At 38.1% G+C, this 19,416-nt stretch overlaps 1 protein-coding gene across 1 annotated transcript in view; it reads right to left on the reverse strand.

Moving 5' to 3' along the window:
- The window catches only part of LOC108759758 (uncharacterized), a 328,570-nt gene that overhangs the window by 49,696 nt on the left and 259,458 nt on the right, over window positions 1-19,416 (reverse strand). The window contains exon 8 of the mRNA XM_018505367.1: window positions 7,696-7,979. Within this exon, the coding sequence (XP_018360869.1) occupies window positions 7,696-7,979 (284 nt within the window). The remainder of the gene's footprint in view (window positions 1-7,695; window positions 7,980-19,416) is intronic.

Below are 19,416 nucleotides of genomic sequence, written 5' to 3' on the forward strand. Positions count from 1 at the left end.
GTAGTTCCTCACAACGTCCGACCCGGGTTTATTCCGCGTCGGCATTTGTACGCGTGCCTCGATTTCCACGGCCGTAATTCTTATTTGCGCGGCCACGTAAAACGTGCGCGTTTTGTTTAGCCGACCAAACGTTCTCCACTTAAAGGAGAAAGGAGTACGGCAGTTGCTCCAAGTCCCGTCCGACGACGACTCTCTCTACACCTTCGCGAACAAATTCCGCTTTAGTTCTCGCTCTGCTTTGAAATTCTAATTCAATTCGGACGACGCGACGCGTTGTAAATAGCGGATGTAAATTCACACTGGCGAAAAGAAGGGGCTCACAACGTGTTTTTCGTCGTATACACTTCTCCGCGAAGTAACATGGTGCGGCGACTTTTAAACTCGACTTTCAATTTGACACAGATTTCATTTCGCGATATTTTCCTTTTTACTGCATTTAATAACATCATATGATTTAGAAATAGATCGACAACAAGCAAATTCAAAGAATGCTGTAAAATAATTTATTAATATAATTTTTATTAATAAAGATGGTAATAATATTGTACGTTTGACTACACAATTTTCTTAGCAAGAAGGCTTACTTTGCTAAAAAAAGATTCTATGTAGTCAAAAGTACAGCACTATTACGATTTTTGTTAGTAAAAATTATCACATTAATGAATCGTTTTACAGTTTACAATATTTCGAATTTATTTGTTAGCCTTATTTTTACATATTAATTTATATATCACGAATTATATCAACATTTATTTATTTTTATCATATGATTTCTCAATGTGATTGTGTGTCAATATTACATACAACATACTTGATATAACAATTATACGTTGCAGTGTCATTGCAACTAAATTAATCATCGCTTTTTTTATATTCCTTTCTTGCATTTTAGTTTGCAATACAAGAGAAATTAAGGACACATTAAATATACATAAGGAGGATTAAAATAGCTTCTTGTTCTTCTAAAGACGGCTTCGAGCAGCCATGTAAAAATTTCATTTAAGGGTTAACGAAACATCCCCAACTTTCACTTAAGTATAACGCCAACTTGACTATATCACGACCGCCCGCGGAACAACGAGCGGCGTACCAACGCTCTTTCATAATTGAGGAGCTCAACTTTTAGACTTCCGCCAACCGCAATTTCACGAAGATACAGATTACATCCTTCCAGAGTTACCTGTTAAATTACTTACGCCACAGTGAAGGCGCTGAGACGTATAACGCTATCGTTATCGTTACTCTGGTACAACTACCTGTTTCTGTATTTTCCTTTCAGTGGTGTGATGAATGTGTTGCCGCGTTCGACGTTAATCAAACCGAATTCCTGTCAAACATGATAGTGTTGGAATTTAATATTAGCAGGGCTCACCCATTTCAAAGCCAGCTGTAAAACGCGAGTACTTTGCGAAGTTTCCGCGTTCGATGTAAATTACCGGCACTCATTACATTTTCTCGATTATCGTTATACATACGTAAGTATATCGGAGGATATATCGGATCATATTAATTTCAAGACTCTCTCCTTGTTACGAGAACAAACTTCCTTTTATGATCAGAAAACACATTCAGTCGTTGCGTCGAATCGCCTACCAAGTTTATTACGAGTCATCTTTGTGATGCACGATGCTACACATCTTCGTCGACTAGTCCGCGTCACGCATTTGATTTATTATTATCGTTGATTTATTTAGAAGGGAAAACTTTCGCCCCGATCCAAATCCTCTACTGAAAAGAGTCGGCAGACAGTCCATACATATGTATTAACGGCGTTTATCGACCGCGACCTCAGGAGCAACTTTTATCCCTTAAATTTTAGTTGTACGAAATTCGGAAATTCATTCTCTTGATTTTTCTTAAAAATATATCCAAAAAGGAAATTCAACTTCTCGTTTTGCGAACGTCTCTTATTTCCGTGCATTCGAGAGTATTCCATGTATTAGAAGAAACAAATATCACACATTTGACACTTCAGTCACACTAAACTAATATGAATGCACGTCGCGTTTAATATGCTTGCATTTAATATGCGTGTCATCTCGTAAACGTAATGAACCAGAGTCTCTAGAACATGTACGCGTTATGTGAATATTTACGTAAGTAACAAGTAGCAACCGAGAAAATGGGGAGAGGGGGAGGGACGGCAAGAGTAGCTCGGGGCCAGGGTTATAACTCGGCAGTTATACAGTTATGACGTCGTACCGGTTTGATATCGTTGGATATATCGCATTCGGAGAATTTAGTGCTACACGGCTTGAAAAAACACATAAAATGGTAAATGTAGTTGATTGGCCGTTATTTATCCTATCGAACTACAATATTCTTGACAGTGAATAAAGGTAACAGATATACAATAGAATACATAAAAAAAAGACGTCTAAAAGAAAAGGATTAAAAAAAATCTAGTCAATGTTAAAAACATTCTTTAGCGAATTTTCATTATCTCATCGTACGTAAACAATACAAAATTTAAAAAGTCACATAAAACGTCTTTAAGACCTTTTAACTGGGTTAGTATACATTTTTAGAATTTAAACTTTAAAGTGGAATAAACACAAAGAAAGAACGATTTTGCTGAAAGATCTAAAAATTTAGTTAAATACTGATAAAAATAATTTTGTTTCATTACAAAAATAATTAAAAAACTCAAGCGATGCTGCAAAAAATTTTTTTGATATTCCAGCAACCAGCTTGAGGATTCTACATAATTATTTTGATAGTTGAACAAAATTATTTTCAGATCTATACATCCAGCTAAATTTTTAGATATTTAACAAAACAGTTCTTTCCATGTGTATGTCTGATTTTAGCAAAAAAAGTTTAATGCAATCTGATATATGAATAAAAACAGACTTTGGGCATAATTAATCGTATATCATAAATTTTCATTTAGCATCGCTAGATCTGATTTAATATGATTTATATTAATTTACCTTATCTTTAAATTGCTATGTAGTTAAACAGGCGTTTATGAAAGGAATACTGATGCGGTCACAACGTGCAAACCTAGCATAACATAACACGACGTGACACGAACGATACTCAAGTGTGCGCTATGCCAAAACGATCGTATACACGAGATTGTACTACTTCGCGACGGTAATTCGGTTTGTGCCAGGAGATGACTAAGAGAACTCTCGATGTTGCATTCACGACATGCGACCGAGATCCACGTTCACCCGGTGATATCATCCACTCAATGCACATATCGCACAGCGAAAACGTAATATAATAAATTTGATAATCATGCGACGCAAAATCTCGTAACCTTCTTTTGGACGAACGGCGTTATCGCGAGACATGAAGAGAAACGTACAGGTGAATTTAGTGCCAGGAGCCAGCAGCCATGTTTACGATATTAGAACGGCATAAGAAGGCTAAATATAATCGGATTAGCGTGTAGTTGGGTCTCCCGTAATCGCGATCGTATATTTCACGGCGCGAATTACACGCGCACTCGGAATGCATCAGGAATACACACGGTACGTCGTATTGCGCTGGCAAATACTGTCGTCATCGATATTCGTAACGCGGATCCAATATGTGTGTGAATACCTGTGTGGGTGAATACCTGTTAGCGATGTGAGTAATAGCATAGCGGAGTAAGCCGAGATGTAAATCGTTGCAACTGGGTAAGTTGTAACTACGTTTATTGCCTCTCTTGGTGTGTAGTAAAAAAGACATTTCCCTGTCGAACAAGACGGGAATAAAATGACGTAATGACGAAATGTCGTTGCTCCTGGTAATAGCCTGGTATAGCCACGCGGATCTTCACGTCGCTTCGCATGTATATTTGTAGCCGGACCGTCTAGGATGCGTAACGGATCATAAATATACAGGGAAATACGATGAATATTCCCGCGCCGCAATATAAAGCCTGGCGGATAATAGCCGGGATGTGTTTACGATATCAAAGTGACACAAGAAAGCTAAATATAATTTAACGACGCACTTTGCGCTCGTCTTTAATGTCTACCTTGCATTACCGACGGCGACGAATAACTTCCTCATCTCGCGATGATCCTTCAGTACTGACGTACACAGCCGTACAATATGTCTTCGATAAATATGCAAATAAGAGCTAATGTGAATTTCTAAGTGCGATATATCTTAAGCCGCGACTCGGGATGTACGCGTTTTCATTGTGCAATCGGGCAACGCTAACGCTCGCGACCATAACGTAATTGTATAAGGGATCGCAATTAAATCGAGTTTGCCGAGTTCACTCTATATGCAAGATCCTCTCTCTCTCTCTCCTCCCCCGCCCCATTTCATCGCGGTGTAGATCCCGAAGAATCCGTTCGTCCTCGAGTTCCTAAGCAATTACGACAGTTTCCGAGAGCATTTCGCGATCGCCTGCAGTTCGGCGTTCGAGATGGTGACGCGGGGGAGAGGGTAGGAGGATGGCAAGAAGAGTACGAATCCCCAGTCTCGTTCCCTCCCCAGCCACCCCCTTCAACCCAGCCCGCGTCCATTGGCGAAGACCTCATACATATTAATGGAGATCGGATCGATTTTACTGCGCGCTCGCTTCTTGCTGTGTTTAGGGACATCGACGTTCCGGCGCATAAGCTCTTCGGGCCGCCCGCAATGGTTATTATGCCATTAACGTAATGAAGTTAGGTTGCGGAGAGGTGCTGCCGGGGTGTTGGCGGCAGGTCCCGTCGCGGAAAAACGCGCTGAAATACAGGCGACCGGGAATCTTCGATGATGAACTGCGCGTACGTTTTCTTGCATCGAACGTGGCGATCGATGAGCGGCCGATTTATGTAATTATACAGCTGGGGATGCTACTGTAATAATTCTAAGTTATAACAAACCATCTCGTTCCCTTACTTCGAAAGTAGCACAACTAAGAATATATGATTTTCGAGTTATTATCATAAATAAGTTAAGTAGAGATTACTTTATCAATTATCAATAGTAAATTAATTTAACTTTACAGTCCGTTCGCTAAACTTACATTGATCTTAAGATCATAAAAAGATCATAATCTTCTACAATTCACGCAAAAAAATATGGAAATATATCTAATATCGCAGTAGTTGCTAGAAATTTATCTATTCCAGCTATTTTTGATACTTAGATAATTTTCGTTATAACTGTAAGATCTTTTTTTTGAAGAATGATATATTTTAAGTTGTATCATTTTTCTCCTTCTATTTTTTCTGACTTTTGCGGCGTAAATCCCAGCACGGCGTATATATATTTGCCGGAGTTACCCTAGTTATCAGCTACTACGTAATTATTAACTAAGTTAACAAAATTTAGCGCTTCTATCCATTAATAAATAAATGAATCCCCAGTAAGATTATTGTTTGTTATTAACCGTAATGATTTAGTCAATATAATTAGGATATTTTAATTATCTATCTATTATCATCGAAAAACGTACATTTAATTGTACAATAATCTCGTGCATAATTCGAGTCGTTTCACGCAGGATGTAAAGGTTTAAAACTCTCAACGAACTACAACGCTCCCATACGTGATCGTCTTTTATGCATGATTCAGTAAACGTCAGTAAACGGTTTAGAGACAGGCTAGAGACGTTTAGTCGCACTATTACCAGGTCGATGCAGCTGACGCGTTGGACATACAGTTGATATGTTTGTACACTGAAGAGACAAGTTCCTTGAGCCAACATTCGATGCATGTAGAGAGTTGCCAATTAAAATTAATATTCTTCATATCAACGCTCTTCATAAGAGACTATAAATTTGTTTCGCTCACATAGATCTAATAACGATATTAAATTACTAATGAAAAAAAAGTCAAAGAAAAAATACCTTTTTCAGATGTTATAACACAACGTAATAAAAAATCATATGTAAATAATTTAACAAATTCAACGAAATAGAGCTATTTTTTAACATTTTTGCTTTAAACGAGACACAATGGGTTTCCCCAACTTGTCAAAAGCAAGAGATATTCGACTGGACTTCCGGCTACGATTCTCTACGCTAATCACGCGCCTTTCTCTGGCGGACGACAAGAAGCGACGTCAGAAGAAAATTCTGCAGCGTTCGATGCGTCGAACCGTGAAAGGATCTGCTCAAAGGTTCCTTTCACGACGTCATCCTTTTGATCGCCGAAGATTCGGACGGCCGGAAGGACAAGGATATAAAGGGAAGTGAGCGAGACCAATTAGCGTTCGCGCAATTTTATCAAGGGAACATCGTGTGATTCAACCAGGACGGATTAAGCCGTGCTACGTGGCTCTCGATGACGAATTTAATTCTCTGTGCAGGCAAATGTTTCGTTCTGAACGGCTCCTGAAGACCCGTTCGTGAAACCGGCTCGACCACTATTTTAACGCCGTGTAGGATTTACCCTGTGAAAGACCAAGGCGATCAATTCAATCCGGCAGAAAAATCGTAGAGAAAATACCTTCGCGGAAATATTATGTTACCAATTCTAATAAAATCGATATAAAAATTATTTCAATATCTATTCAAAAGTAAAATATATTTTCTTCTCATATCATGATTATTTTTAACCTTTTTAATTTATAATAATCACGATTTATAACATTATTCGTACACTGTTAAAGATAAAATGTTTATTTTAACTTAAAGACGTACAGTGGAGTTTTTTTTTGTACAAAAGTGTTAATTTTAACATTTACTGCATGTTTCAGAAAGTCAGGTGTACGTCTTCAAGTTAAAATTAATATTTTATTTTTAATCATGTATATATGCAAATTCTCGGAAAGATATCGCATCTGCCTATCGTTTCATCCGATTGTACTTCGTACTTCTCAACGAGAAAATGAACAGGATCCCACACAAAGGGTCGCGCGTGCGATATCTCGCTGTTTCGCGTTTCCGTATAATATTCGACGAGTCCTCGTCGACGAGATTACGAGTACCGGGATGGTATCCGCCCTGGTCGTGATACGTAATGCGATTTGCGGTGTATTCGCCGCACAAAAGATTACCGCGGCGAGTTCCAACGAGCCATGTGCACGGGATCTTGGATGCGCTCGGTAATACTTCCGCTGCCTAATGCGGAAGAAGGGCCCTTTCAACAGAAAGCAGTCTCGAGGTACTACGGGTTTATTGCTTTCGGCGCTATCTCGGGATCTCGTTACGCAATACGTAATAAAATCATACAGGATGTACGCGATCCAGTACATCATAATCATAATATTCAACGAGATTTGTTTCTATCGAGATGTAATTAAGATAATTTCTTCATTTGACATCATTGAAACGATTATTTGTGATTAATACTAATAATAGTTATTGAAAGTTATTTGTTACTCAAACATTATTTATTATTATTATTATTATTTATTACTCTTTATTTCGCATCGCAATATACATATATTTCGATTTTTAAAATAAACAGTTTAATTTCATTAAATTATATGTCTCATAAAAATGAGGAGAAAGTTAATATAAAATTTTCTTTATATATAAAATGTGATTGTTCTTCATGTTTATTGAAATGAATTAGTAGTATTGATTTCTAATTCTGTGCCTTTTTTTATTACTATAAAAAAAGTATACGATTGTGGATAGCTGCTATCTCTTTGAATTTCAATTTCTCATTTTCAATTTCTATCGCCATATTCAATAATCAATTGCACGCTCGATGTTCAACTTTCAATATCACACTTAGCAGATGAAAAAGTGATTGTAAAATAAAAAAATATTTAGTATATTTTTTGATTGTGTTACACTTACATGCGAGTGATTCCACATCTTCGGTTTCGGACTCGATCTCGCACTGTTGGTCGGATTTCCGCTTGCGGAATTGTTGGAAATATTGCCGGACGACGCGGTGGATTTGATGGACGGTTTTTGTGTCTTTTGTATTTGTGTGGCTACCGATGCCGAGGGAGTCGCGGTCCGTTGCTGCTGCTGCTGCTGTTGCGTGGTTGTCTGCTGTTGCGTTTGCTGCATGATCTGCTGGATGAGCTCCAGCTGTTGTTTTGTGAGGCCATCGTTACTGGCACCAGGAGACGTGGCGCTCTATAAAATATAATTAGTGGATACTCTTATTAAAAAAACTGATTTTTAAATCATTTTAAAAAATTGTTAATATATTGCAAAGATTTTATAAACATTTATCTTTTCTTTCATGTCAGTCTTCTACATCGAATATTTGAAATCTTCTCATTTTAATTCTCGATATTTAATTTGAAAATTCTGTCTTTTTGTCGCTATCGTGATAAAATAATGAATGTCGTTTATACCATTTCTGTTGAAAAGCAGAAGGCGTGATTGTACATTTGATCCAATCTAACTACAGTTGGCGGATCTAGTCTGTTCCGTTCATGATCGGTTGCCAATGTGTGGCCGCAAACCATAATCGATCATACCTTAATAGAGCATAACGTAACCTTAGTGTCCGAGCTGAGCTCACGTTCTGACAATAGTTAAACCCTATCGAATTTAATAATTTACCGAACCGACGCAAAATTACGAACGCAGTGTCACACGGCGCAATCTCGACATCCATTAAAACGAGTGCCGATTGTAATTCCGCCCGTATAAACGCATTGCAATAAACGTAAATATATCATGTATCGACGTGTCCGTCAACTAACGCTACTGTTATGCACGTGATGCCTAGAATACCGTGTGTGCTAATCCGTCTTTGTACCCTATTAAAGCGGTCACTGTGTATATACGGAGATGTGCATTATGGTTGCACATTAGTGTGGAAATAGCCTTATGTTTAATATTTAAAAACTCTAATACTTAAAAATATATAAATAAACAAATACACTATAAAATAGAGAAAATATAAATTTTTATTTCCTTCAAAAACATTCCATCGTTATATAAATAATAAATCCATGTATCTATTATTATAATATTGTATATATAATATATATAGAATTTGAGAAACAAATATACTATAAAATAGAGAAAATATACATTTTTATTTCCTTCAAAAACATTCCATCGTTATGTAAATAATAAATCCATGTATCTATTATTATAATATTGTATATATAATATATATAGAATTTGAGAGAAGAAAATAGGATTTTAATTTTATATTATTTTTCGGATTTAAAGCAGGAAAAAGGAGATAAAAAGCAGCCATTACTAAATCATTTTCGCGCATTATATGTGGGCGAGGTTTTTATACATTGTTTTATATAACGCGAGCTTAACATACACGCTTGCGCGTATACACGAACGAACTACAAAAAACGCAGAAATATTCGCGATCAACGTTCACACCTGCATGCTTGCACTGCCATGTTGCATGCTGTGCTTTGTTTTACAATTCAGCAATCGTGCGGCGCAATGCGCTTTACCTACGTCGTTTCGAGCGTTACTACCGATTTTTCGATTGAGCCCTTTTCGAATGGTACACAAGAGTACAGAATGCCAATGTGTGCGCACACAGGAAATTTAGATGCGGGCGATACGATGTTCCAATTCGCATCGCGAATTTCGGGGAGGTCGTGGAAATCGCGATATCTAAACTTTCCTTTCGCGCGGGGATGAGAAATGTGGGTGATAAAAAGGTTACTGCTCGAAATTTTTATTGGAATGTCGTAATAATGTGAGACGAACTAAATTGCTCACTGAAAAAAAAAAGATTGGCTGCTGCAGCAAATTAGATGGTAAAATATGTCATAGCATTTTTAATTGGTTGCCAATTTTTGGTTGTGTTAGCCTATCGAAATCCTATACTGACATTGCCGATAGACTAACGCAATCAAAAATTGGCTGTTGCAACCAAAAATTGGCTGCAACAGCCAATTAAAAATGCTACGCCATATTTTACCATCTAATTTGCTGCAGCAACCAATCTTTTTTTTCAGTGTATCGTTTTCTCCTCGGTGAATTACAATTTTTCATCTTTTCCCCATTCATAGAGATCAAGAAACGAGTGTTGCAGTATCTCGACAGGTATCTGTTATGTTTTAATTAATAAGAAAGCAAGTATCCTTTTCTTTTTCATTAAATTGTGAGATAATACATACAATGGCCGGTATTCACAATTGATTCTTATATTTGAGACTTTCTTAAGTGCAGTCTTAACCCTTATCCTACAAAACGGGTCACTAGTAACCTGAGCGATTCCTGTTCGTGCAAGTTTCTTTGAATCTTTCGATAATTATAAATTATACTACATTTTATTATTTTCCAAAATGAAGTTCCAATATTTATTCTAGAAAATTCAAAATATGTTGGTAAATTTTTAAAATCATTCTGAATAGATGAAAAAAACGGACGGATTCTAGTGCCCCCATTTGTACAGATGAGGCACCAAATTGTACCCTTGTAGAGTAAGGGTTAAGATCTCATAAGTCGGAGGGCTGTATTAACATCTTCAGATATTACTTAAGATGGTTTTAAAATAAGAACGAATTATAAGTGCCGCTCTGAAGTGTAAAAAGTATCCATATAAAAGAAAATTTATTTTATTAAAAAAACCTTATTTACATATAGAAATTAAATATTAATTAGCAATTTTATAAAATATTTATACCCTGCCTTTTTAAATATAATAATAGAAAAACAAAAAAGAATTTTGCGTGTTTTTGATCTTAGAAGCTAAATTTTTCGACGTACTGTACAAATACTGTTTAATATGTCCAAATAATTTAATTTTTAATTTTCGTTTATTTTTAAAATAACATATTTTAATTATTATTATATATGTAGGTAAAATAATTTTGAGAAATATACAGTCTATTTTATTATTTGTTAATAAATTAATAAACTAATTAATGTTTACTTTGTAAAAATAAGATTGTTTTTAAAGATATCTCCCCTATATGAATACTTTCTGCACTCATTGCATTTAATTTTCAAGATTGCTCTACGAAACAAATGTAACAAACGTAACAAACATATTCTTCTTCCTTTGATCATTTTAATTTTCCGCATAATTTATTACAGTTTTTATATCCTTGAAATACATTACTCGTACGTATAATCATGACTGATGTAAACTTCAAATTAGAAGTACGCAAACAGTCTAATCGATAGAAGGCTTTAATTATCATCAGTCGAGTTTCCGGTGCACCAAACTAAAAGCGTAGATTGCGGACAAAGGAATTTATTTTGTTTGCGCGCTTATTTCGTTTACTACGAGCGACAAAATGAGAACGAGCTCCGTCCGGCGCAGCGCGAGATAATTGCGTCGCGAGGGGAACCGCTAATCAGTTTTACGCGCTGATATGACGATTGCATGTACGAAACGACGTGGTGCTCGCGAGTGCGTTTCCGGCCGGGAGGACGCGCAGCGTGAATTGAACCGTCGATTAAAATTGGATTTGTTAATTACTGCAGGGAACGTGGCCAGCGGTAGCAGCGGCGGCGGCGACGGTGGTCGGCGAGTCCCGATCCGGCTCATACCTTATTAAACCTTCATTTCGTAATTCCCACGCGCTGTCGTTTGTCATCGTCGTAATCAGCGGGACAGCCCTCGTCGCCTCGACGAGTCACCGTCGCGTTTGCCATTTCTCTTATTCGCGAGAGAAAAGGATAGCGACACTTGCATTTTAAGATATTATCCCGCACCGCATCTTTCCGCGCGATAATTTTCCGTGAATAATTAGCGAATTATTTGATTACCGTTAGAACCTCGCAAACACGAGCCGCACCCGCATTCGCAAACAATCGATGCCGGGAGCGATAGGTTTGTAAATACCCGCACAGACGCAACCGGCCCGGCTATCGGTATAATATGCGCCAGTATTTCCCTTTTATTCATGAGTTTGAGGATATTAATCCCGTATCATGTTTTTCAACACGCTCTTGCCTTTCGATTCTTCAATTTGTTACCCACGTATCTCGCACAAAATGTTCGCCTCATATCAATAATACGTATTACTCGCGTAATTACAGAAACACATTCATTAAACCGGAACGTTGCGCTAATTGACGTAGCCATTTATTAAAATACGCTCTTTAACCATAAATATTTTCGCTGGTCATCGCGATGTATATATCGTTTCACAATGTACTGTCGCGCATTATGGGTATTATTACGGATGTTATTTCACGATGCACGTAATATGTGTGCTTTTCCGTTTCAATAATTCATCCGCCTTATATATAAATCATGATAATTATAAAATTCATGTACACATAAGAACATCGCAAATCCTATTCGTTTAAAACGATATCATAAATTTGCATTTGTATATCTTTCGTTATTTACGTAATATTATACATACGCAAAATAACATTACGAATTTGTAAATCTTTTGATTGCGCCGGCTATTTATATCGTGATAAATTGTCGTTAAACGTAAACAGTCATTAAAAGTGCCATTTATTTTACAGGACACCTCGAATATTTGTGGTTTCACTAAAAAGTTATCAAGATTTCGGTGCTCGGTCTGCAGAATTATATGTGTATAAATTCACTCTCTGAAATACTTAATCTCTAAGATCCGCTTTAACCGAAAATAGATTTTTTAATTAAAAAGATATAGCCTTCGCGATAAAAATGCGTTGTATATTTGGGGGGGTAGGCTCATTCATCAAGCTTCTCCGAGACTATGTAGCGAGAACGCGGGCATCCCGGATCATCCCATTCCTCGATGGCGGTTATCATATACGCTCGAGTCCCCCCGTGTGTGTCGCCATCGCCATTTATACGCATACAAAACGCGTCGTTTCCCGAAAGCGCACCGACGACGGTCGCGCATTTGTCAACCGCGAGAGAGTCCAGAGCGTCTGCGAAACTTCGCCGTTATCTCTCGTCGTGTATTCGTCCGCCTGACAAATCGCCGACCCGCAAGGGGGCAGGGTGGCAGCAGGGACGTCTCGAAACTCTCGTCCTCGGGAGACCAAGACCAAGAACAGGGGACACCTTCTTGAGGTCTCCTTCCTCCTCTCCGTCACGATCTTCCAGCGCGCGTCCTTGGCACCCTCGCTTGATTCTCACGCGAGAATCGCATTACTTCACCCACCCGTTCTTCCTCTTGCGCGCCGCCCTGACCCTCTCGTTCATCATCGTCCTCGCCCATCGGCGACCCGACCCACTTTCGATCCGCCCTGTTTCTCCTCTCGCATGAGAGGAACGCGCTACTGCAGCTTTGTACCATTATTTGAACATTTACATCTGCCTTTTGTGCGGTACTCACAGTTAACGCGCACAATGATTCATTCGTTAATCGGGGATAAATTAAGTGAAACTAATGCAACTTATATAAGCTTCGAATCGGACTACTAAAAATATGCGCTACAGAATAATTTTATTTAGAGACACTTTTTAAAAAATTTATTCGTTTATATTCTTTTATGATCTATTTGTAGTTTTTTTTTTTTCGAGATAAGTTAGACTTATAGACTTATTAATTCGCGTATATTAGTTTTATGCTAGCAATTATTGTTAACGCGTGTGCAAATAAATTTTTGTTAACGTAGAGCGAACGCACGCATATTTATTTTCTGTTATTATTTTCTTGACGCAAGAGTAAATATCGACTAAAATACATACACTCTATGTACCAACTGAGCGCATATATACTCCGATATTGCATGATTTATAGCATCATACGTCCGCAGACTCACTCAAAAATTTCATCCCTCCAAATGCTCGATGAAACGATAAAAAACGCAAATTAATCAGAGTTTATAATTGCAAGATTTTTCTTCGGGCAGATAATGAAGGTAGATCGGTACAGCCTGCAGGCGTCGTTCCTTATTGATGTTTTATTAGTGTACGAAGCATTAGCCTCCATCTGCGTACGACGGATGCCTCTCTTTTATGAACTTTTCACACCTGTTCCTGCGGAAAGGTGTATGTGACTCACGCACAATACGGAATATGCGAACGTAGGAAGGAAAGGAATTTTTCGCGCTCGTATAACGCCTTTTTACCGTGCTGTTATAATATGACGAGATGTGAATATGTGATATATAGGATGCAAAATCCATCTCTGCGCTCATCCCCTCCGTTTCTCTCTGTAACTCGCGTCACCGTTACAGTACATTACAATCCAGAATAAATAAATAATATAATATGGACGAAGGGAAAAATCCGAGCATTAAATGAAGGCTCTCCGCAAAACTGGAAATGGAATGTGTAAAAATATGCTCGATCGAGAAAGTGCAGCGCACGCATCGGCCAGGGAAATTAGTATGTAAACGAGAAAACGCTGAAAAAATAGAAACTGATAAACTAGTTTCGATGGAGAAATAAGAAATGTAACGCGAGCTGTAAATCACCGAATATGGAAAAATGTATTTTTTCCAGCCCCTGCGAATAGTACGAAATAAACATACGCGCGACGTATTGACAGAATATGAGCTGTATTGACGTATGAGATTATTATAGAAACATTGTCAAAACAGATTATAAACTTTGACAAGAGACAAAAATGAAGACATTTTATGTTATAAAATAATTAGAACGGAGTTCCGATATATCGATGTCCGATATTTGCTCGTGTCTCCAACGTAATTTTAATTGTCTACTTCCATCTGGTGCTGTATTAAAAATCTATATATATACTATTACGATCTGCCGCTAGCAATATTAATTTTTCAGATATTATAAGAATTCTCGATTGATCGCCGTCCTCCTCTATTAAATGAATCTCTTTGCATACAGAGTCTCGTGCAAACTTGACGAGGAAAAGAAAAATCGTCTAAATTATCTCGTTCATCGTGATAAACGAAGATCTCTAAATACAGCCGTTACATCGTGCAGCCATCTCATAAAATCGCTTTTGCACAATAAAATATTCTTCGCTGCAAGAGAATTTTCCAGGAGAAAGGGACGATAACGAAGCGAGGCCGGGGAAGAGGTCGTCGGAATAGAAGGTCGTAGCCCTTTCCCTTCTCTTCTTTCTACCGGAATTAAATTAATTAAGCCAGATTATCTCGGCGGATGTAAAAAACTTCAATACGGTAGACGTAGCCGAACAACTTTCCCAGCTTCGCGTCGACAACGATGAAGACGATGAGAAGGGCCGAAGAGACAGGGCGAAAGGTGGAGGAACTCTTCGTACTTTTAATTCGTTTAGGCGGCCCATGCGCGACCGCTTTAAGACCGACGAGCGACCTTATTACGGTGTGAAAAGGCAGGTGTTAAGATTCTCCCCGCGCCCTCACATGTTTTCGTTGCCGGCCGTCAATTTTCATCCCAAAGTTTTTCCGTCTTACGAGAAGACGCGTGATCTCCCTTCTCGCAAGTTACCCCCTCGCAGGCTATCACCACACCCCGAGAATCTCGAGCTCTTCTAGTTGAGTCCCCAAGTCGCTCTTCAACCACGATGAGCAGCTCCCACTTTCTCCCGGGACGGTGCACTTCGAGATAACTTTCCTCGCTTCTTGTTTCCCTGTCGTCACCGCAAGAGTTTTCGCGGAGTGTAGCGCCTTGGAGATTCTGCGGCGCTTTAAGACGGGCAAGACGAGAAGCGCGAGACTCGCGGGATAGTTATATTTTGTTTTGGCCTGGTGTTGGGGAAGCAGGTAGATAAGCCCCGGAAGAAGCAACAGAGATTTTGCTAATGTTCGTATTACGATATCTTCGCGGTTGAAAAATTATCATACTTTATCTCTCAGCGCAGCTTTGAAAATGTTCTAAGCGAGGATTATTTTTATCGCGATGCTGCAAAATGCATCTCGATTTATTTCCATTTTTTTTATTTATTTCTCTTTTTTTAATATTTTTGCAATCTGTTTTTCAAATCTATTTTCTTACGTTTATTTTTTTTTCATTCTACTTAATTAACCAATAAAATATCATTTTGTTTTCTCAAGCTTTTTACCAAAATTTCTTCAAATAATATTTGCAACCAGAAATAACTCTACATATCTTCCGTTTATCTTACGAACTTTCAAGGAGCGCAGACTAGTCGAGATACTCGAAGATTTCAGCATATCATCATCGTGCGTTTAATTAATACTCGGTTTATCGACTCCGCACCGACATGTAGTCCTTTCGTTATATAAATCGTTGCGGAATCTGTCGAAGTCTTGCGACGACGGGCTATACAGCGAAAGTTTGTTCGTTAGCTGCGTTCCTCGAAAGTTTTCCCGGATCTTGGATTTTCCATCGCCGCCATCGTCGTCGTTGTTTCACATCGCCGGCGGGTAAAACCGATTGAGAGACGCGCCGACGATTTCGCCATTTCGTTAGGGCAAGAACTGACAGGCTGAAAGGCTGCAGAGCACGCAGCTGCGGCGATCCAAATTGCCTAAATCAGACTCGCGAGGCGTGCCGTGCGTGTACACGCTTGCAACGGGGACGTACCGACATCCGATCGACTGTCACGAGCCTAATTGCAATATTGTCCGTTGGGGACCCGGCATTTGAAACTGGCATTAAACCGGAATCCCATTTCGATCGGCTATACGGTATCGAGAAACTGGCGGTTCCGTCAATCAATATGGTGTGACAAGAGAGACACAGAGAGAGGGAGGGAGAGAGAGAGGGGAGGAGGGAGAAAATTTCAAGGACAGTTTTATAATTCTGCGAATTATGTCATGACAAGAGCTAAATATATAAAATATAAATATAGATATTAAGTGCTTTGCTATATGCAAAGATTTAAAACCGCGCCCTACTATTTATTCAATTGTACACTAAACTAAATTTCTTGCAGTGAAATCTCACTCCAAGAAAGTAAAAATACAATCACCGTTCACTTTTTGAAAAAAGAGTGACAATTTCCACTCTTCTTAAAGTGAATTTTCACTTTAAAGGAGTGAAATCTTACTTTTTTACAGTGAGATTTCACTCCTTTGAAGTGAAAATTCATTCTAAAAAGTGAAAACTGTCTCTTTTTCAAGAAGTGAAATATTTTTTCACTTTTTTTTCAAAAGTGGTTATATTTCTTGGAGTGAGATTTCACTGTAAAAAATTTAGAGTGTACCACTCAAAAATTTAGAATATCTCTAATTTTGAAGAGAAAAGTTTCACCCTACATTATTCGCGTAATTTTCTTTAACGTAATTACTCGGGGTTCTAACACCTCAACAGTATATCTTAATTTTCACTGTTCTGAAAACATTCCGCAAATACAGATAAATGTTAAATTTTTTTTAAATTATGAAACAATTTTAAAAACGTATGTAAATAAAATAACGTATATATAAATATAGCGTTTATACAATTATCGAATTTATAAGGCGGGGATATTCTGGATATTCCATGCGAGTATAATGAAGTAAATCAATTTTATTTACTAACAATGTAAATGTACAAAAGTTTTGATTGTTTCAGTCATAAATTTTATTCCAATAGTGCACATTCAAAAATAAAAATTGATATTTTTAATAAAATAATTATATCTGTAAAAAAAATGGTATTTTTATTTGAAAACTGTATAGAGTGCAAATTTCTAAGCGATAATACAATATATATGTGCCTATATAAATTCTGAAAAAATATACTTTTTTTCGTTCAAAGAGTATTCTTTAATATTTTCATCCAATAGTCTCATATAGATTGCGAGAAGCGGCGATGCAGAGAGACTTGTTCCTGAGGCGAGGTGCAATAAGATATGAAACTAATGCTAAATTGAAAACCCATTGATCCGCAGCTATGGTAGTTGGCCGCCCGCGAGCGAAAGAACGAAAATTTGAAAAGCAAATTCACCGCCTCCGGTCGCGCGCGCATCAGGGTGGCCGTTGTTCGTCGACGGCAGGCGGAATTCGAAAGTACGGAAACTCAATAAGGTCTCGATCCAGTTACGCATCGCATCGCATCGCATCGCATCGCATCGGTCGAGTCAAGTCGCCGTTCGGCGAACGGGCGTACTATTTCTTTTGTTGAAGCCGCGCAACGAAAAGTTTTCTTCTTCTTTATGCGGCCGAGTTGGCTACTACGCGATTTTCCAACTTCGTTCGCCGGGAAGATAATAAAATCGCCGACCGCGATATCGGAACCGACCGAGAGGCTGCGGGAGAAACTTGTAACTACGAAACTGATTCATGACGAACGCATTAGTCCGCGACGATCCACTCAACTCCGCGCGACGCGATTAAGTGCCGCGAATCAATTAGCGGCACTTGTATCGATCTTAGTTCGCGCGCAATTCAATTGCGAGATTGGGAATGGATTCTCTATACGATAGTATTTTTAAAGGCTTTTCTGAATGACAGTATGCCGAAATAGGATATGAGAGGGTTATCGCGGTAATTTCCAACTGCATTAAATCGGCATTTGCGTGCATTTCAAATTAATTAAACTCTCTGTTATCGGAGGAAATATTTGTGTCGGTTACATAATTCTGGATTCAAGTGATAGCGCGATACGACATAGCTTGCTCTGCTCCGTGGGATATAGTAGTTTGATAAAACACGCGCAAAGTATACGTTAACTCAGTTAGCTACACCGTAGCTTCGTTGATTTAACGAAGTGCAGTCGTACGAAACGAGTCTCACATCACAGCGACGAGCCAAGTCTCTCTCTGTTTCAAGGAAAAAGGGAAGAGAAATGTTGGATGAACATGTCGAGCATGTAGGATGGGATTGCGAGTCATTTGCTTGACGTAGTTGGACATTTTGACAGAAAGGAAATGAATGAAAAATATGAATACCGTAAGATGAAAATTTCGGAGCGATCAATCTGAAATTTTTTACGACCATAGGAATGCGCGTATGAATATCTTTATTTTTACTTTTCCTCTGATAAATCATTCGTGATTCTTCATTCTCTTTTAAAGTTTCTCTCTCTCTCTCTCTCTCTGTTAGAACATCAAAAAGTAGGAATACAATTATTTTATATCTATTGATTAATTCGTATTTACAGATATTGTCTGTAAATACGAATCAATAATTTATTTTATATATACATATATATTATTATATATGAAAAAATTTCCATATTTTTTATGTATTATCATTTATTGCACCACAGAGAATTAATTAACCGACCGAAAATATAAATTTTTCTCTTATTTAATTTATTTTTATCAGTCTAATTTCTATATTTATAAAAATTTAATTGAAGAATTGAATCTCAATATCGTCATTATATAAAAGATCTTTCTGAATTTAATATTGTGACATTATCGATCAGAATTGATCGGATTAGACTATTTGCATCGCAATGTGATGAATCCGTGAATTTTATGCACATTCCACTAGAGAAAAGAATGGCTGAGATGTGCCAGGCGAAGAAATGGCAGCTCGCGATGGTGTATAGGTACAAGCATAGTCGTGACAAGCAGAAATATAACATATTACTCAAACGCGGCATCAGAATGGCGTCCAGCTTCCCACACACATACACACACATGACACACATCCAACGGATGATATATAATTTATAGAGCAGTACACTAACGCGGTTTAGTTATAGTTTGCTAGGATAGAGCGGATCCTCTTTCTATTTTCCCATCTCGTCTCCCGTCTTTTGTCGAAGGGATCGCGGAGACGTGTTTTACGCGAGAGTGCAGGTGCCCGCTCCCACGTAGACGCAAATCCAGAAGCGCACGGCATGCTATACATCAGGGTTTCTCAACTTAAT

This window comes from Trachymyrmex cornetzi, unplaced genomic scaffold (assembly GCF_001594075.2).
Source record: "Trachymyrmex cornetzi isolate Tcor2-1 unplaced genomic scaffold, Tcor1.1 scaffold204, whole genome shotgun sequence".
NCBI lineage: Eukaryota > Metazoa > Arthropoda > Insecta > Hymenoptera > Formicidae > Trachymyrmex > Trachymyrmex cornetzi.